Genomic DNA, 17,275 nt, shown 5'->3' on the forward strand with positions numbered 1-17,275 from the left:
TGAAGTTGCAGCTTGGGTTGGCGGTTGGGCTCTGAAGCTTAGGGAGCATGAGCCCTCTAACCAAATCTATCGACCGGAGGCAGTTCATTATATGTGCAGCAGTTACATTGTCCTCCTCCCAAGAAGCAGAGATCAATAGAGTGCTTGGAATGCAATGTTTTCCTTACAGAGTTCTATCTGGGAGTTTGTAGCAAAAAAAGGGAAGGACCCAACACTGATATGGCTCTGCAGGACTGACTCACATACCTGCTATCTTTGAATGCCCCCATAAACTTCTCAGGATAATCTCTCCTCCAATATTCACCATACTTAGCTTTTGGGATTTAAGAAGTTCACCACCCAAAATAACAAAAGTCTAAAACAAATGGGGAACCTAATTATTTCTTTGTTATAATAGGGGCACCGGTTATGTATCAGACAGAGTGTGGTGGTTGAAGCATCCCAATAGGTGAAGTCATGTTACGAATACTAAACCAAAAGTATTGTGAACAAACGTGATGATGAAACCAATATGAAAGATAGCGAAGATATAGGCTGTGCTAAATTTATAATGAAAAATTATGTTGTCAGTTGGAGTTTCTCAAGAAGTATGGAGCTCTAGCTAAGACAGGCTCTGGATGATGGAATGAAGTTTTAAGCCTGCACCCTTTTTCCACGTTTTTAAGCTCATTTGTATTTTCTCTTTTGCGGTATTGACTGATTGATATTGATATTGGCAGGTTTTGTATTTTAACAAAGTTCAGATACTTTCTGATATCTGCTTGCAGTTTTGTTACTTTTTAAAGAACGGGACTCACTTGATGAAGCAATAGAAACAAATATACTCGTAATGTTTTCTGTGTTTGCTGAATGGAGTTGTGGGAAATTATATCCTTGTAATTATGGTTTTGTTCAGACTTGTTGTCCACTCCCATTCCCCTTGGAATTGACTACAGGCTGGCAAACAGCGGTAGACTTTATTAAACTTTAAAACTATGCTCAAAAAATGTTAACCCAAAATTAGCAAAGAAGATTGAACCTCAGTTTTCAACTCATATTTTAATTCTCTACCCTTTCCCCATAACTCTGAACCAGGGCTTCATAACTGTGAACTTCTTGGTTTCTGCCATCTTGTGTAACAGTTTGTAGCAATGAGCAAATATGTTTTTGTCTATTATATTTGCTTATTTCTCCAACATACAAAACATTGAAAGTTTATAAAATACATATTTTTATCTACTTTTCTGAGCCAGTTTCTCTGAATTGAATATTTATTTAGGCAATTTTAAAAAATGTTTTATTCACCTAGGATTCTAAGTGAATATTTAATTTCTGTTAAAACAAAAAACACATAATCTTGGCTAGTGACGTTTAATTAATATAATTTCATGTGAAGGAGCCCTAAGGATTTCACAGCTTATGGGCCATAGCCTGACTGCAAGTATCTCACCTGCAGAACGAGCACAGAGCCAGACCATGGCCTTGCAGCATGGATGAGCTTTGTACCTATGGAGCAGTAGTGGAGTCTCTCCTCTATTCCACCCTTTCCTAGAAAGTGGAGCCCATGACTTCTTCCTCACAACACATATGATCTAGTGTGATGTCAGGGAATTGGTGATTTCCCAGGGACCCTGCATATTGGAGTATGACCATCCCCTATCTTGGAATAGAACCAGAGTTGGCACCCAGCAACAGTCCCAACATTTGTCCAAAAAGCTCCCATGATTCCCATGGCAAAGGCGATGTCAGAGCCCCTTATTATCTCTCAATCTCAACAAGCTTCTCCCAACCCTAGCAGGCTTCTAGATTTTACTCTGCTCCTGTCAGGGCTACATTTTTCTACTGTACCCTTGGAGGGGTTGTGCATCCATATTATTCTCCTGCAAGCAAATGTTTTCCACCCAAAAAGAAAATGCTGTGTTTATAACTTTTTGCTAATTTCAGAGTGCCTTTTTTTTTTTTCATGGTAGCTTTTGATACCCATCCCCAACAATCAACCCCCTTTAAAAATAAAAACAACCACCAGCCAAAGCTAAGACTGGAATTTTGGGCCTAAACTCAGCTGTTCATATTCCTTTAAAATAGATCAAAGAGTGGGGATGCCACATGTGTTTTTTAAAATTAACAAAGTGGCTTTGGAATTATAGATACCAAATTCCCCTCTGCCTGGTGGGTGCTCAACCCTGCCCCTGCACCGCCCTCGCCCCACCCCTTTTCCCCCTTCCCCAAAGTCCCTTCCCCCATTCCACTCCCAAGTCCCCGCCCTTGCCCCGCCTCTTCTCCTCCTCCTCCCCTGAGTGCACTGCGTCCCCGCTTCTCCCCCCCATCTCCCAGAAAGTCCTAAGCGCCACCAAACAGCTGTTAGGAGGCAGGTGGGAGGGAGCAGGAGGAGTGGGGATGTGGCGTACTCAAGGGTGGGGAGGTGAAGAGGGGGGAGCTTGGCTGCTGGTGGGTGTGGAGCACCCGCTAATTTTTCCCAATGGGTGCTCCAGCCCCGGAGCACCCCTGGAGTCAGTGCCTATATTTGGAATTGTACTCATCCCAAGCCAGTTAATTTCCTTTTTTTAAGAAAAGAATGGCTGAAAATTGTCCAAGCAGACTTTTGTTTTGTAAATATAAATAAATAATTTGTTCCAGGTTGAGCCCTTGCATGCCAAAATCTCACCGTACAGCATACGTTTATGACCAAGTTATAAATTCTGAAAATAAGGGTTTATAAAGAAAATGGTGACCACCTAGTAGAAATAACGTAAGCAGCTATGACTTAACTCTTTGTGCAAGAGTACTATAAAGTGACAGTACTTAAAAACTTGACAGATGCTTTAGATAGCCAAGGAATGATCTAAAGTCCACCTTCCATTGACTTCAATGGGCTTTGGAGCAGCGCCTAAATAAGGATTCTTCTTAGCATGTACCCAATGTGCCTCAAGTGGCACATGATCAGGATTCATCACCAAATTTGGTCGCTGGTTGGATCGTTAGCTTGCCCGGCCCAGGCTGGGTACTGACGGGGGGGTTCATGACATGAACGCTGATCCATGCCCTCCAACTAAGGATTGCAGTTAGCTAACTTCCATATCTGTAGTATTTCCTACAGCAAATATGGGGAAGTACAAGGGAATACTCTAATAAATACTGAGTTAACAGTATGTATTTTCAATGAGGTTGGTAGGTGTTACATTTCTACTGTTTTGTTTTATTTATTTATTTGGATTTCTTTTTTTATCAAGGGTGCTTATATATCAGGAACATTAGCAAATATTAGAAAATAAATTTAATAACCAATCTCCAGACCCAGCAGCAGCCAATCAGGTTTAATATATGCTATCCATTTAATACAATTCAACACCACACAACACAGTGCCTTAAACAGGTGCTGTAAAAAATATTCAGGTCAAGATTTTAAAAAGTGACTTGCGCTTGTGGGTGTCCCCATTTTTGGGTTTTCAATGTGAGATACTGTAAAGGAACCTGGTTATAGAAAGGTGGGTGCTAAGAACTTTCCTAAAATCAAGCCTTTTAAAGATGTTGCAAGTTAAACACGTAGAACAGAGGTCCCCAAACTGTGGGGTGCGCCCCTTAGGGGGTCATGTAAGAACATTCGGGGGGCATGGCAGGGCCTGGGCCAGGTCCCACAAGGGGCATGGAGGGAGCACCACCCAGCCCCACTCCACTCCCATCTCTGCTCCAGATCAGCCTCAGCCCCCAACCATGGCCTGGCCACGACCCTGGCCCCAGCCCCAGCCCCGGCCCCTGGCTGCGGCTCCATTCCCGGCTCCAGCCCCAACCGTAGTTGTGGCCCCAGCCTCGGCCCTCTTACCCCTGTCCATGACTCCCCTTCCCACCCCACCCCCGCCCGTGGAGCTGCAACCCTGCTCCTGGCCCTGACTCTGGGGATCAGGGGGCACAGACGGGGCAAGGGGGGGCATGACAGTGAAAAGTTTGGGGACCGCTGGTCTTGAATTTTGAGGCACCCAAAATCACTAATTACTTTTCCAAATCTTGTCATGACGTCTGATGCAGGTACTGTGGTATCGTCATATATTTTCTGCTGTTTGTGTATTCTGCAGTGTGGCTTGTCTCTAGTTTTTGCAGGAACTGTGGTTGAAATCCTGGCCCCACTGAACTCAGTGGCAAAACTCCCATAGACTACAAGTCATTTAGTGCAGATTGTGAAATTATAAGTATAGTGTCCCCCTACTTCCATTTAAGGTGATGTCAAAGGCAAGTCTGGCAGTCTTTCTGCCTGCCTCTGGTGCCATTTTTTTGCAATTGCAGATTATCTATGTTTTGCACAGTAAACTGAATTCCAGGCACCACAATCCCAGAGTTGTGAAATTTGAGATTGGAGGCAGAAAGGCCAAGCAGAGAGGCTGTGTGCTATTCTTATTGGCTCATGCTTTCCTTTCTCACAATCAGATTGTTCAGAGTGCTTTGAAATTAATGGGAGTCTTTCAATTTTCTTCAGTCTTTATGTACATGCGAAATCAAAATTTATAAAATGAAACTGGTTGTGAGTTACCAGAGCACAAGAAAATGTGTGAAAAAAATTTTAGCTTTGATTTGATTTATTTTTTTAAGTCTAGTAACCCAAAATTATCTGCAAAGATTTTCTTCACCTACTTCACCTAAAATTCAACTTTTGGGCTTTAAGTAAACTTGAACAATTTCAGCTCGAAGGGGAATTTCTCTAATTTGAAGGAAATGAAAATGGGCTTTACACTGAAAATGCCTTCTTGATCAAATTTTAGTATTGCTACTATTGCTGTAATCCTGAGAATAAAAGTCTCATCAGAACTTTGGTGCTGTCTAGTGGCAAGATCCTGAATCTCATTTGTTCTGATGTAGGAGTTCACTCTAGAAGAATGTGAAAGGTTTTATTAGATTAATGAAGCATAGAGAAATGTCAGATGGCACTTTGAGCTGCTTGCTCTTACAATTTGAACAAGGATCTTTTCTAATACTGTTAGGAGTTGTCTACACAAACAGATTACTGCTTTAACTCTGGTTTCAGAGTAGCAGCCGTGTTAGTCTGTATTCGCAAAAAGAAAAGGAGTACTTGTGGCACCTTAGAGACTAACAAATTTATGACCACTCTATACAGCTAAATTCAGTGCCTTGCATAATCACAGGTTTCAGAGTAGCAGCCGTGTTAGTCTGTATTCGCAAAAAGAAAAGGAGTACTTGTGGCATCTTAGAGACTAACAAATTCGTTAGTCTCTAAGGTGCCACAAGTACTCCTTTTCTTTTTTAAAAGCAGTACAATTCTCCTAGTGTGGACCAAGGCTTTAGACCAAGCCTAATTCCATTTCCTGTTATCCTCCATATTCTGTCTGTGCCGTCCTCCCAGACTAATTTCATTCTGTTGCATGTGATCTGGGAATATCATGATGTATGTTCCAAGAGACAAGCTTTCGAGCTTACACAGAGCTCTTCTTCAGAAAGTTTGTCTCTCTCACCAACAGAAGTTGGTTGAATAAAAGATATTACCTCAACCACCTTGTCTCTCTAATGTCCTGGGACCAACATGGCTACAGCAACACTGCATACAAGGATGTACGTTCCTCAGTTGCACCTACGGAATTTATGGGTGGATTCAATTCCAGAAGCTGTAACTCTTGTGGTGTGGTCCAATACGCACACAATGGAATTCTGATTTCTCTCTCGTACAGTTGAGAACAATGGTCCTGATAGGGATCACACTGGTGATTTTAGTCTATATATTTAAAGTGCTATAATTAAGATTCTATGTATGGCATCTGCAACATACACAGTACAATTTAAGTACACAACCTTTGCGTAAAAATGTTCTGTCTGTAGCCATCTTTGTTCTGTAGAAAATATCCAAGAACATAAACTTTGAGTCTCGTTTTGTTGTTTCACTTATTCACAGGTATCAGTATTACCTACAAGTGAAAAAAGATGTTGTTGATGGTCGATTGCGTTCTTCGTTGGATCAGGGGATCCGGCTGGCTGGCTTAGCTGTGCAAGGTAAAGTTAAATTACCTGCTTGTCTTCTTCCAACATTGCCCTCTACAGTTAATTCCAAGTGTTCATTTGACACTAATTAGGCCCAGTCCAATTTATGTTAAGGATCATTAGTCTTTCCATTGATTTCAGTAGGACTAGGATTGGGCTTTTGATGAATTACTTGTACTTTCAGGTGTAGAATCATGGACTGGGATCATAGGTACTATATAAGCACTGTTCAGCTCCAACATTGGATTTTCTGGATTAACAACAAACAAATCTAGATTCTTCTTCTAATAATAGTGGACTACTTTGTAAAATGATGAGAGCTGACTGTTTTTCAAACTTTGTTTTCAGTGTAATTCCATTTTCAACCTGAGTTTAATTTTGCCTTTAATTAAAAATTCACTTTGCTGTAGCGGGCACGTCCTATCAGAAGTACTATAGAGTACATAATAGTGGTTATTACAGCTGTTTATTATTGTGATTTTACTCTTAGCCTAGTAAGGAGAGAGATAAAAAGTATACCTATAATATAGAAAAATAAATGTGTATTAGGTTATATCATTTCTCAGACTGTCTAGTTCTAATAGACTTTAATAGGCAGAATTTCAAAACTTGATGCAACAGATGTGCCTGCTGAAAAGAATCCAAATGTAAATGTTCAAATCAGGTAATTGTACATACAAATAATAGCTAATATTATTAAAATAATAGCACAGTTACTGGCTTCTCAAAGATTAAAAGATTTTTGTGGTACAACAGGTCCCTAGACATTTTTGAAACCTATTTGAACATATGACCATCCTGTCTCTGCTTATTTGTAGAGCATTCTGTTGCTGAAATGAAATTTTCTAGAGCTTAATTTGTGACCTTCTGGAACTTCCATTTCTGTGTGGTCTAGTGGTTAGAACAAGGATCTAGCAATAGAGAACTTGTGTGCTACCTCTGACAGCCACTGACTGACTCAAAGGCCTTTGCAAATCTCTTGTGGATTGATTTTCAGATCTGCTGAGCATCTTCCATTCCTACTGACATCAGTGAGATCTGTGGATGCTCACCACCTTGAAAACCAGATCATTAACTTACTCTTTATCTCAGTTTAGGAATACTAATATCCACCTGTTTAGAGCACTTTGAGTGCCCAGGATAAAAGCAGTTGAATGGGTGAAGAGTAGTAGTATTCAGTAAGTTAATATGATCTTTGCCAGCACTGATAGAAATACCATTTTAATGTTCTATTGGGTGTTCAAAAACAAAAGGAAAAAAGAAATCCTAATGTTTTCTTCTGACCGTTGCCCTGAAATCTTTTAGTATAATTGAAAAGATATGTCCACCTTGAACTTTTCAGTATGGTTTAATGAGGTTTTCCTAAAGTACAAGGCCAAGAATTGGTGATGGACAGACACCAAATTGGATTACACTGTCTCAATTTGGGACCTTTCCAGTGGCTTTGTGCAGGCCCCACTTACCATATACTTGTCCATTCTCCTGTCTCTGTAAGTGGTTTGAGTAATAATCACTTCTTTTGTTGTGAATTTTCTGCATAATCTGTTATCATGATAGATAGCTGCATCTGACATGTCAATTTTTGTTGCTTACTCATGACATTGTGTTGCTGTCTTTTATCTTTTGCACATGATCCTGTAAAGAGACTTGGAATATATTCAATTATTTTTAATTGCGTACTTTGTGTTTTATGTCCATATTGATTCCCTGTGTATTTTAAAACATAACTCTGAGGTGAAACAAAACTAAACAGCATTTTTGGCATCCTGTACTATGTGAAATTGTCTAGAAGCTTAGCAAGAATGTTTGGCTACTGTGATTTATGGTGGGGATTTCCAACTTCTAAATACTAGTATATTGTAGATGGGGTTTGATCTTGTTCGGTTAAAATAAAATAAAATAACTTTCCAGCAAGTTCATTCTTTAGTTATAAGCTGTTATTATTTAGCAAATAGATAAATCTAAATGGGGCTTTTTTGGGGTGCGGGTGGTTTTTATTTGGGGTTTTTCTGTGTGCGTATTTCAGAAGAAGCATTTTAATTTTTAGGAAGCACTTTCAAAACGTCACTATTTTAAGAACATTTAAATCATAATAATCCTTTGGGTGTTGCATGTGGGTGACAAAGAGCAGTGCTGTGAGTGCCAAGATTGTATCCGCTCCTTAATGGAGAGAGAGAATGGGGGGCATATGAGAGGGAATTGCCAGGATAAGGGAATAAAGTATTAAACTAGCGCTCATGGCAGGAACTTTTGGCTAGCCTGGTATATATCAGTCTGGGATGAGAAGGAAAATCCAAGTTTACTTAAACCTTTGCATTGATATTGTTAATTTTCAAGGGATTTCAGCCTCCTGGGATGTTAAATCTAGCACCTTTCACATAGGTCTTTGTGGTGTTTTAGCAAAGACTGAGTGAAATGTTCAGGGCCACACTGTACTATGTGTTAGGGGAGGATGGAAGCTATGAGGAGCAAAATGCCTACCAGAAACCACCCCATCTCTTTTGGGGTGGCAGCAGCCAATGAGGCATCAGTATGGAGTAGCTCCAGGGAGTGGGGCAATGAAAAAAAGGAGAGGATCCTTGTGTAATTGTGCCCAGGTAGTCTTTAACTGGTCTTTAGTGACACCATTAACTCGGGTATGGACATTTAAAAAAAAAAAAAGATAGTTTTTTAAACTGGTGTTCAAGGTCTCAATCCTACAAACACTTTGGTTTCTGTGGGTGAACTCACACGCTTAAAGTTAAGCATGTGAGTCAAAGTTTCACAGGATTGAGGCTTTAGTATCCATGGAAAGTGCTATGTAATATGAGTAAATGTGGTGTTGTTTTTTCCAGCGGATTTTGGTGACTATAATCAGTTTGAATCTCATGATTTCCTCCGAGAATATGTTCTGTTTCCTATGGTGAGTTACTTTTTTCCCCTCTTTATTTCATGGTCTCCTATGAGTAATTCCTCCATCCCTCAGAGGTGATGGTGTTGATAGCTCAATGAAAAGTATTAGTGCTAAATTTTTAAATGACTAAAGTAAGCTTTGCCTCCAAAGAGATTGTGTTTCATATGGTTTTAGCTAAACAACTACATGAAGCACAAATTTAGCCCTTTGTGAGCTCTATTCATGCTTATTTCTCCCCTAGGAACAGATTTCAGTAGAAGAAATATATTTACTTGAACAAAGTATAAAGTTATACAGCATTTAACATATTCCTGATGGGAGTCTGTGGGCAGTATTGCAATAAAAACAGTAAATAATAATGGGATGTGAGGACTGGCTCATATAACAAATGCAGACTTACAGAGCAAATCATACAGTCCTTACTAAAGAAAAATTCCCACCAATATGGATCAGCCTTTTGCCTGAATAATAGGTGAATCAGAACTTCAGAGTTTGGCCACAGTAAGTGTGCAGTAAAAGTTATTCAAATCTAAATCTGAAACTATCGAATCTTTCAGATATTTAATGAACTATTTAATGTCCATTGATAAATTCTGCAGAGAAATGTAAAATTGCTGCCATAAGAGAGAATGAGGTAAAAGATATCAGCTACTTTGACACCATAGCAATGAGTAATTGATGGGAGAATGAATAACTTTAACAAGCTCAACCTTCATAAAATTTCAACAGTCAGGCTCTGATCTTGACATTCTTTCTGAGTTGAAATTAAATGTGTAGGGATTGTAAAGCTATAGGCGTTTTCATCAGACAGCATGAGTGGCTGAGAAATGGCAATTGAATGTCAGTCGTGTGCTGGGAATTCAGAAGTATCTGAGAGAAAACTGCAAGTGGAGGGGGAAAATAACGAGCCTACATAAGTGTAAGAAGCCATATGTTGTGTATGCCGTGGCAGATGGCATTTAACTTCACTGAGCAACGCATGTAGAGTGACTAGCAGAATTCTTGTTTTCATGAGGCCTTTTTTTTCTCATTTACTACTAGCTATTTTGGTGTTACTCCATGAGGGGTATTTTTTATTGTATTGTGGGTAACAGCCTGGAGCAAGATTATGGCTGCACTGTGGACAGAGAGATGTGCAGTGAATCTACCACTGTGTGGTAGATTTCTCATTTCAAAGGACTACACTCCTACTACTTAGCTTTTTCAATACACTGCAATTAGTTTTCTGTCAATAGAAAAAATAAAGATGGGTCTCAAAGTTTGGATAAACTTCTCCCTAGTTTGAGGGAGTTTGAATCCAGTGTTCTGGATTGGGCCTCTCAGTTGATACCTTCTTTTTCCGTTCCTGCCCTCTGTTGTCGTTTAGACTAGGTTGTTTGACTTCTGCTTTGCACCTGCCATCACGCTGTCTCTTACCTATCTTTTATGTTGTTAATACTACTATTGTATTATATTATGTATTATAATACTATTATGTATTAGTTGTATTACCATAGTGCCTAGGAGCCTAGTCATGGGCCAGGGCCCCACTGTTCTAGGTGCTGCACAAGCACAGACATCCTCCAGCACTGAAGAGGTGTATTGTTGCTGACACTTCCAGCCGAAGCAGTTAGCCCTTGAAGCATGTTGTCCTCCAGCACTGAGTCACCTATTCTACTTCGTCCTTTCTCCTGGGCAGGGTTAGGTAACATAATGGTAAATCCCCCTATACTAGTGCTATAACCACTGCTAACTGTTGTAGACTGCCCCAGTACTAGAGCAGCGGTGAGAAGATTTGTGCAGCTCTTAGGAGTAGATGAGGTCTCAAAGTGGAACATTGATTTGCTAAAAAATACATTATTGCAGTGTGCTGGTGAATGGCGGAGGGGCAGCTGCATTTGGACTGTTTGATCTTGTGAGGCTACATTATGTGTCAGATGGCATTTCTTCAGTGAAAAGAACAAAGATATGTACATAGAACACCCCACAGGTGTGTAGCTGTGTACAGACACGTACCATGTCATTTTTCATTAGCATGATACCACTTTGACATTTTTCTGTGGCAGAAACAAATATTGCAGGGAGGCCTCCATTGAGCAAGAAACAGGCAGTTTAGCCACATACAATACACACAGCCTTGAGGTGTATTTTTTATATGAATATAATCACTTTGAGGTTTTGCTCGTTAACTTTTTAATTTTCCTTTTTTTTTGCTTTGATTTTATGACCAAACTTCCTTTGTCTTGCCTCAGTTGATTTCAGAATTATTCCTGCCATACACACACTACCACATTTACAAAATGTACAACAATTTTCTCATCAACTGTGTGTTGAAAACACAAGGCAAACTTTACTATGCACTTAAAGGAACAGCAAAGCTTTTGATCCTCCTTTTTTGAACAGTTACTAAAAGAAAAGTTAGGTCTTTCTGTTCTGTATTTGGGAAGAAATTTCTAGCCTCCTTTTTGTTTTGAATTAACAATCTTCTTAAAATTTCCTATTTCCCCTCCCCCCTCAAGTTTTCCCTGAAGCTCTGGTACCTTGCCCTCAGAAAATTTTTTTTTAATAACAAACAAATCCAGATTTCCATTGCAATCAGTATTAGGTATCTTTGCTGTCCTGCAAGCTTAAAGACATATGGCAACCCTAAAACATACACCATCACAATGTGTCTGTTCTGTGTTTTGCTTTGTTTCTTTCCTGATTAGTATCCCTCAATAAACAGAGTGTTCTTATTTGTATTCTTATAGGACTGGACTCAAGATGAAGCAGTCCTGGAAGATCTGACTCAAAAGGTAGCTCAGGAACATAAAACTCATAGGTGAGTCCCAAAATGTTAAGATACAGGTCTGTTCTGTTTTCACTGGCAGTAGGAAACTGGTACATATGGCTATTCTTCTGCTACTTTAAGTTGGGTTTTTATTTAGTTTGTACAGAAAGTTAATCAGCTTCTCACAAAATTTTACAAATATAAACTAGCCCTGGTTGCCAACCTGTTTTAGACATTGGAGTAGAAAGTGCCTTTTTGTCACATTGGTTGCTCCTCTCTAGATTTGGATTGTGCTTTCTACCTCCTACTAATGACAATATAGAGAATGAATTAAAATGTCTATCTCATCTTGATAAAATAAGTAATGATCTGTTTTTTAATTATATTGTACATTTTCTTCAGAATCTCATTAGTATCTAAAGTGAGTCAATCTAGATTATTCTGGCTCTGCCATTTTTTGGCTAGAACCTTTAATATGACTTGTTACACGAAACAATTTCTTGCTGTCTTATGTTGTTTTAATTGTAGTGGCGTACCAGCAGCAGAAGCTGAACTTATGTACATCAGTGAAGTGGAACGTCTGGAAGGATTTGGACAGGAAAGCTTCCCTGTGAGGGTATGGGGCTCTAGTTACTATTATTTACATAGCCTTCTTACAGCCCACATCCAAAAAAAAAAAAGACAATAGAGGGTATATGATGATGTGTGTGTATAACTCTTGTTATTGTAAACAATATGTGTACATCTAAATGAAGAATGAACCCTTTCATGTACCAGAAGATAGAGAGAGGAGGTGTTTTCTAATAGAGCAAGGATTCAAGATCTGGACATCTTGGGCCTGATTGTTCATTGTCTAGCACCTTGAGTAGTCGTATATACCTGTGCAAAGTCAGTGTAAAACATTACCAAATTGGAATGGTAGTGTTTTGGATCTGTTTTGCACAGGGGTAAATGACTATATTAGGAGCACAGCAATGGAGAATCAGGTCCCTGATTTTATCTTGGCACTGCCATTGATTTTCTGATTTTACTGTTGTTAAAAGTCACTTAACTGCTGTATTTCAATTTCCCCATTTGTTAAATGAATATAATAACTCTTGTTCGCTTCATGGGAGAGTTGTGAGACTTTATTAGCTAAGGTAGGATGTTTAGATGTGGTTTGTATGACCGTACTAGCTTCTGTCAGCTGAAGAGAAGCAAGGTAATGTTAGACTAACAACTGTTGTGTTTTTTTTTCAGGGTTCTTAAATATATTGTTGTCCTTTTTATGTTGCATTCCCTTGAATTTTTAATTAGTTTTCCTTATCTTAATGCCCCACGCTGCCATCTGCAACCTGGTTAAGTTTGAACAGCACATGTCACTATGATCCACTGGGTGGCTAAAAAATTGAAGAACACTTTTAGCCTGTTCTGCAATTGCAAACTCTCCTTCTGTGTTTATTTGTTAGAAATACTGGACTGCTCAACAGTTCTCCTTGTCCCTGACCCCAGGCACTTCCTAGTAAAAGTGTTTTTCTGCCTCTCCTGCTCCTGAGATTAAAAAATAAGAGAACCCTGAAGTTAGCCTGAAGGGACAAAAAAACCAAACAGACTGTCTGATTGTACTTTGGATCTTGTGATGGCCTCCATTGAAGTTAATGGCTTTTTCACTGGAAGGCAGAAATTGTGTGGTCTTCTGATGTCAAATCTTTATGCATCTAAAAGAAATGAAAGCTTTGTTCTGGGATTAATTCCCATTAAAACCTCTATACTGTGGCAACTTGTTTCTTTAACAGAATTTCTCATTCTGCCTTGTTGTTGTTGTTGTTGTTGGTTGCTGGGTGAAGCACCAATTGCATGCTCATGCAGTGCAAGACGCAGAAAAAACCACCACCCACCCAGGAGAGCTGGCAGGATAAATGTATGGACAAACATAGTGTATTGAGAGACCCTGGAGAAAGTTCTCTTTTGGAGATGGGCATTCGAGAGCTGATTCCTTTTTTCCTTCCTTCCTTCCACACCTTTAAAAAAAAAATTAAAATAAAATCTTCACCATCTCTTTGCTTATTACAGCTCTTCCCATGTTTAATCGGAGAACGTCCAAACCACAGCAGATTTGGAGTATAATTTGAAGAATTCTGGTGTGTGCAGCATTGGAAATCTGCATGTACAGGCCTTGAAAAATGTACCAGACATCTACTTACTGGGGGATTAACCCCTGCTAGCTAGAAATAGATACAAAATGCATGTGTGGGGCATACTACCAGTGAATCTTTGGGACAAAATCTAAATGCGTGTTCATCCACAGAGCCTGAGAATGAGAAGGTAGCTAGGATTTCTAACAGGATGTTGTCTTGGACACTGCCAAAGGTATTCATCTTTTTGTATTACCCTGTTGGTAGTAGGCATCTGATAAATTTGAAGCTCACCACTCTCCAGAAGCTGGAAGGGATACAGGATTCCCTCTTTTCTCAAAACAGCAGTCAATGAAGAGAGATATGTTAGGGAGGTCCACCCTCTGTCTCTTTTCCAATATGTCCTGAATGGTGTGAGGGTGCTGGGGAACAGAAGGGAGTCTCCTCTATTCTTTCCCCTTCAGTCTGTTTTGGTCCCTTTGGCCCATATACTGTGCGTGTCTCAGCCATGCCTGCCTCAGCTGCAGCTCATAGAATTCTCCCATAGCAATAGCAGAAGATAGTGTCTCTGTGGCCCACTCAGCATGAAAGTCGTCTTAATTTCATGTTCTGAAGCTTTGCAAACCAGTAAGCAGCAGCTAAAGCAATTGGACTACCTGCCTACAGACTCAGGAAGACAACACTGCATCACTTTACATTTGGGTCACGTTGGATTTATCTCTTGGCAATCATAAGAGCTATAGACATATTTATTTTTGTAAAATATTCAGAAATGTGATGGCATAAGCACCAGCCCTCTCCAGGGAAAGCTTTCTACTTGACACTAGCAAGTGAATTTTTTCAGGTTTTGTATATGGGATGTGCCTGTATGGCTATTGCATGCCATTCTGGACCATGTTAAATAAGAAGCACAAAGTGTCTATTCTGTACAAAATAGGAAAAACAAAAATGTTACTTTGTATTTCAAAGAACTGAGTTCATGTTATCTTCAATAAATGAAGGTAATAATACTTATTGTAAAACTAATTCTTGATACACCTCTACCTCAATATAACACGACCCGATATAACACGAATTTGGATAGAACGCGGTAGAGCAGCGCTTGGGGGGGGGGCGCTACGTGCTCCAGCGGATCAGTGCGTCAGCGTATCTGGTTCCGAAAGGCTGCTCTGAGCGGCATGTTAAGGGTGCTTGGCCGGGGCCAAGGGGTTAGATAAGGGGCAGGGGTTGGGTAGGGGGTGGGGTCCTGTGGGTGACTAGGGACGGGGGGGGGTCTCTGGAGGTGGCGGTCAGGGAACAAGGAGCAGGGGGGCTTAGATAGGGGGTTGGGGTCTTGGGAGGGATGGTTAGGGGCACGGGGTCTCTCGAGTGGGTAGTCGGGACAAAGAGCAGGGGTTAGTACTGCATACACCGTGTTAGTTCTAACAAAAATGATTTGCTGACTATTAATAATGGAAATGCTCGAGGCCAAAGCAAGTTTGATATAACACGGATTCATCTATAACGCGGTAATATTTTTTTTGGCTCCTGAGGACCGCGTTATATCGGGGTAGAGCTGTATTTATACAGTGGTTTACATCTGTGAGGTAGGTAAGTATTATTTCTTTTAGAGAAGGGCAAATTGAGTCACAGAGGACCAGAGTTGCAAATACAGATCTCCACAGATAACAGGAATAATTATTTTGGGATGCAGTTTATCATTTAAATGTATGAGTACCAGATTGCATCCACAGATCAGATACTTAGACATCTAAGTTACCTAAATTGTGTCCCTGGGTATTTGCACCTATCAAAATGGAGGCCCATTTAAGACCAGTCTCAAAATCTGGCTCCAAAAGGTCAAGTGAATGGTCCAAATCCATATAGTATGAATTTAAATGCAGGAATTTCAGACTCTGTCTAGTGTTTATTCCACTAGAGCACACTAATTTCCCTTGTGTTGCTCCATACAGTAATCCTTTTTAGCCACATGGCTTATATTCATATGACATTTATTTTGAATTATTGTGTAAATATCTTGTAAATAAGAAGCAATTACGATGCAGACTGTGGAGGTTTTTGGTTAGTTAATGTACAGACAGACTCTGAATGCCTGATGTGTTGTATATCTTGGGGGATGATTTTGATTTAAACATTTTATTGTAGTTCCATGGGTGTTCTTCATGTAAAACCAGTTTTTGTATTAATTAACTAAATGTTTATGTGGTTTTTGTGCAGGACAATCATGGAAATGATATGCAGCTTGGCATTTTCTTCATGGGAATCTTCATAAAAAATAGAATTGGAAGGCCAGCAGTGATATACAGGTATCATCAAGAGATGTCTGCTTTTAATGTGAATTCCTTTTACAGGAAGCTGTGCTTTTTTTCCAATGACTTCGGCATCAAGTGTGGCTACAGTGGGTCTGTTTCTGTGAGTAAAGGAGTACTGACATGAGTAAGGGTTTTCAGGATTGGCCTCTTGGCCATAAAAGTCTATGCAGTAAAGGACAGTCTGTGATAGATGTCTGTGAATGGGGCTGATGTCTAGAGAGACAAGGCTATCATGTACACTTGAATTGCTTATGCGATTTGGATGCCTTTTCTCCTCTTGCCTTTCTAGGGTCAGTTTATGCTTAAATCACTTATTTTCTTGCACCTGAAAGCAAATACGTTAGACTTCAGTGGGGACTGCTAGGTGTGTACGCTTCCATAGGTCTGGAAATAGGGATGGTGGCGGTGCTGCAGCACCCCCTGGCTTGAAGTGGTTTCCACTATATACAGGGTTTACAGTTTGGTTCGGTGGCTCTCAGCACCCCAACTAAACAAATTGTTCCAGCACCCCAAAATCAGGTCACTTATAAGAATAAAGGAATTTTAGGCTCATTTTTTAAATTCTTGACCATTGTCTTTTCTTTGTGTGTGTCACTATGTTCATTTATGGAGCTATCTAATAATAATGTGACAACTATCCTTGAGAAACTAGGTTGAAACTAACTCATTTGGCATAGGACACTGAGCAGCCTTCAGATAAAGAGTTTCTGAGATCAGAATCTGGTAAAGCAATATCTGAATTTAAATTTGGCCCTTGTTTTTCTCATTGTGGGATTACTCAGTGTTGCTAATGCAAAATATGAGCATCTGGCCAAAGGATTGTTTTATCAATTCCAATTATTGTTTAATTTTTGTTTATCTTTGTTATTCTATCAAAAAAAACCCTTTATTGCTCTATCAAAAAAAAATGTAGCAAAAAGCTGCGAGTCAAATCCTTGCCCCTTTGAAGACAGCGGCAAAACTCCCATTGATTTCAGTGGAGCCAGGATTTCATCCCCCGTCCCCCTTTTTTTATTGTTTCTGTGGTCTCATGGGTTATTTTTGTTTATTTCATTGTTATCTTAGAATGATAAACCACAATCTGTGAGATTGTTTCTGACCAGTGCTCTTGGTGTGTGAATGTTTGTACAGCACTCATAGTAAAACAGATGTTTTAAGGAGTCATACTGTAATTTTTAGCCAGTGGTTGGAGCTTTTTTTCAAAGACCTTAGCATTTATTTTAAAGGGCTTAGATTATTTTTTCCAACA

The 17,275-nt window shown here is 39.7% G+C and overlaps 1 protein-coding gene across 2 annotated transcripts in view; it reads left to right on the forward strand.

Moving 5' to 3' along the window:
* Positions 1-17,275, forward strand: part of PTPN14 (protein tyrosine phosphatase non-receptor type 14) — a 181,426-nt gene that overhangs the window by 116,142 nt on the left and 48,009 nt on the right. For both annotated transcript variants that reach the window (XM_038395015.2, XM_038395014.2), the window contains 5 exons: positions 5,873-5,970; positions 8,793-8,860; positions 11,581-11,651; positions 12,129-12,216; positions 15,932-16,020. In XM_038395015.2, the coding sequence (XP_038250943.1) occupies positions 5,873-5,970; positions 8,793-8,860; positions 11,581-11,651; positions 12,129-12,216; positions 15,932-16,020 (414 nt within the window). The remainder of the gene's footprint in view (positions 1-5,872; positions 5,971-8,792; positions 8,861-11,580; positions 11,652-12,128; positions 12,217-15,931; positions 16,021-17,275) is intronic.

The sequence above is a fragment of the Dermochelys coriacea genome, chromosome 3 (genome assembly GCF_009764565.3).
Source record: "Dermochelys coriacea isolate rDerCor1 chromosome 3, rDerCor1.pri.v4, whole genome shotgun sequence".
In the NCBI taxonomy this organism is placed as follows: Eukaryota; Metazoa; Chordata; order Testudines; family Dermochelyidae; genus Dermochelys; species Dermochelys coriacea.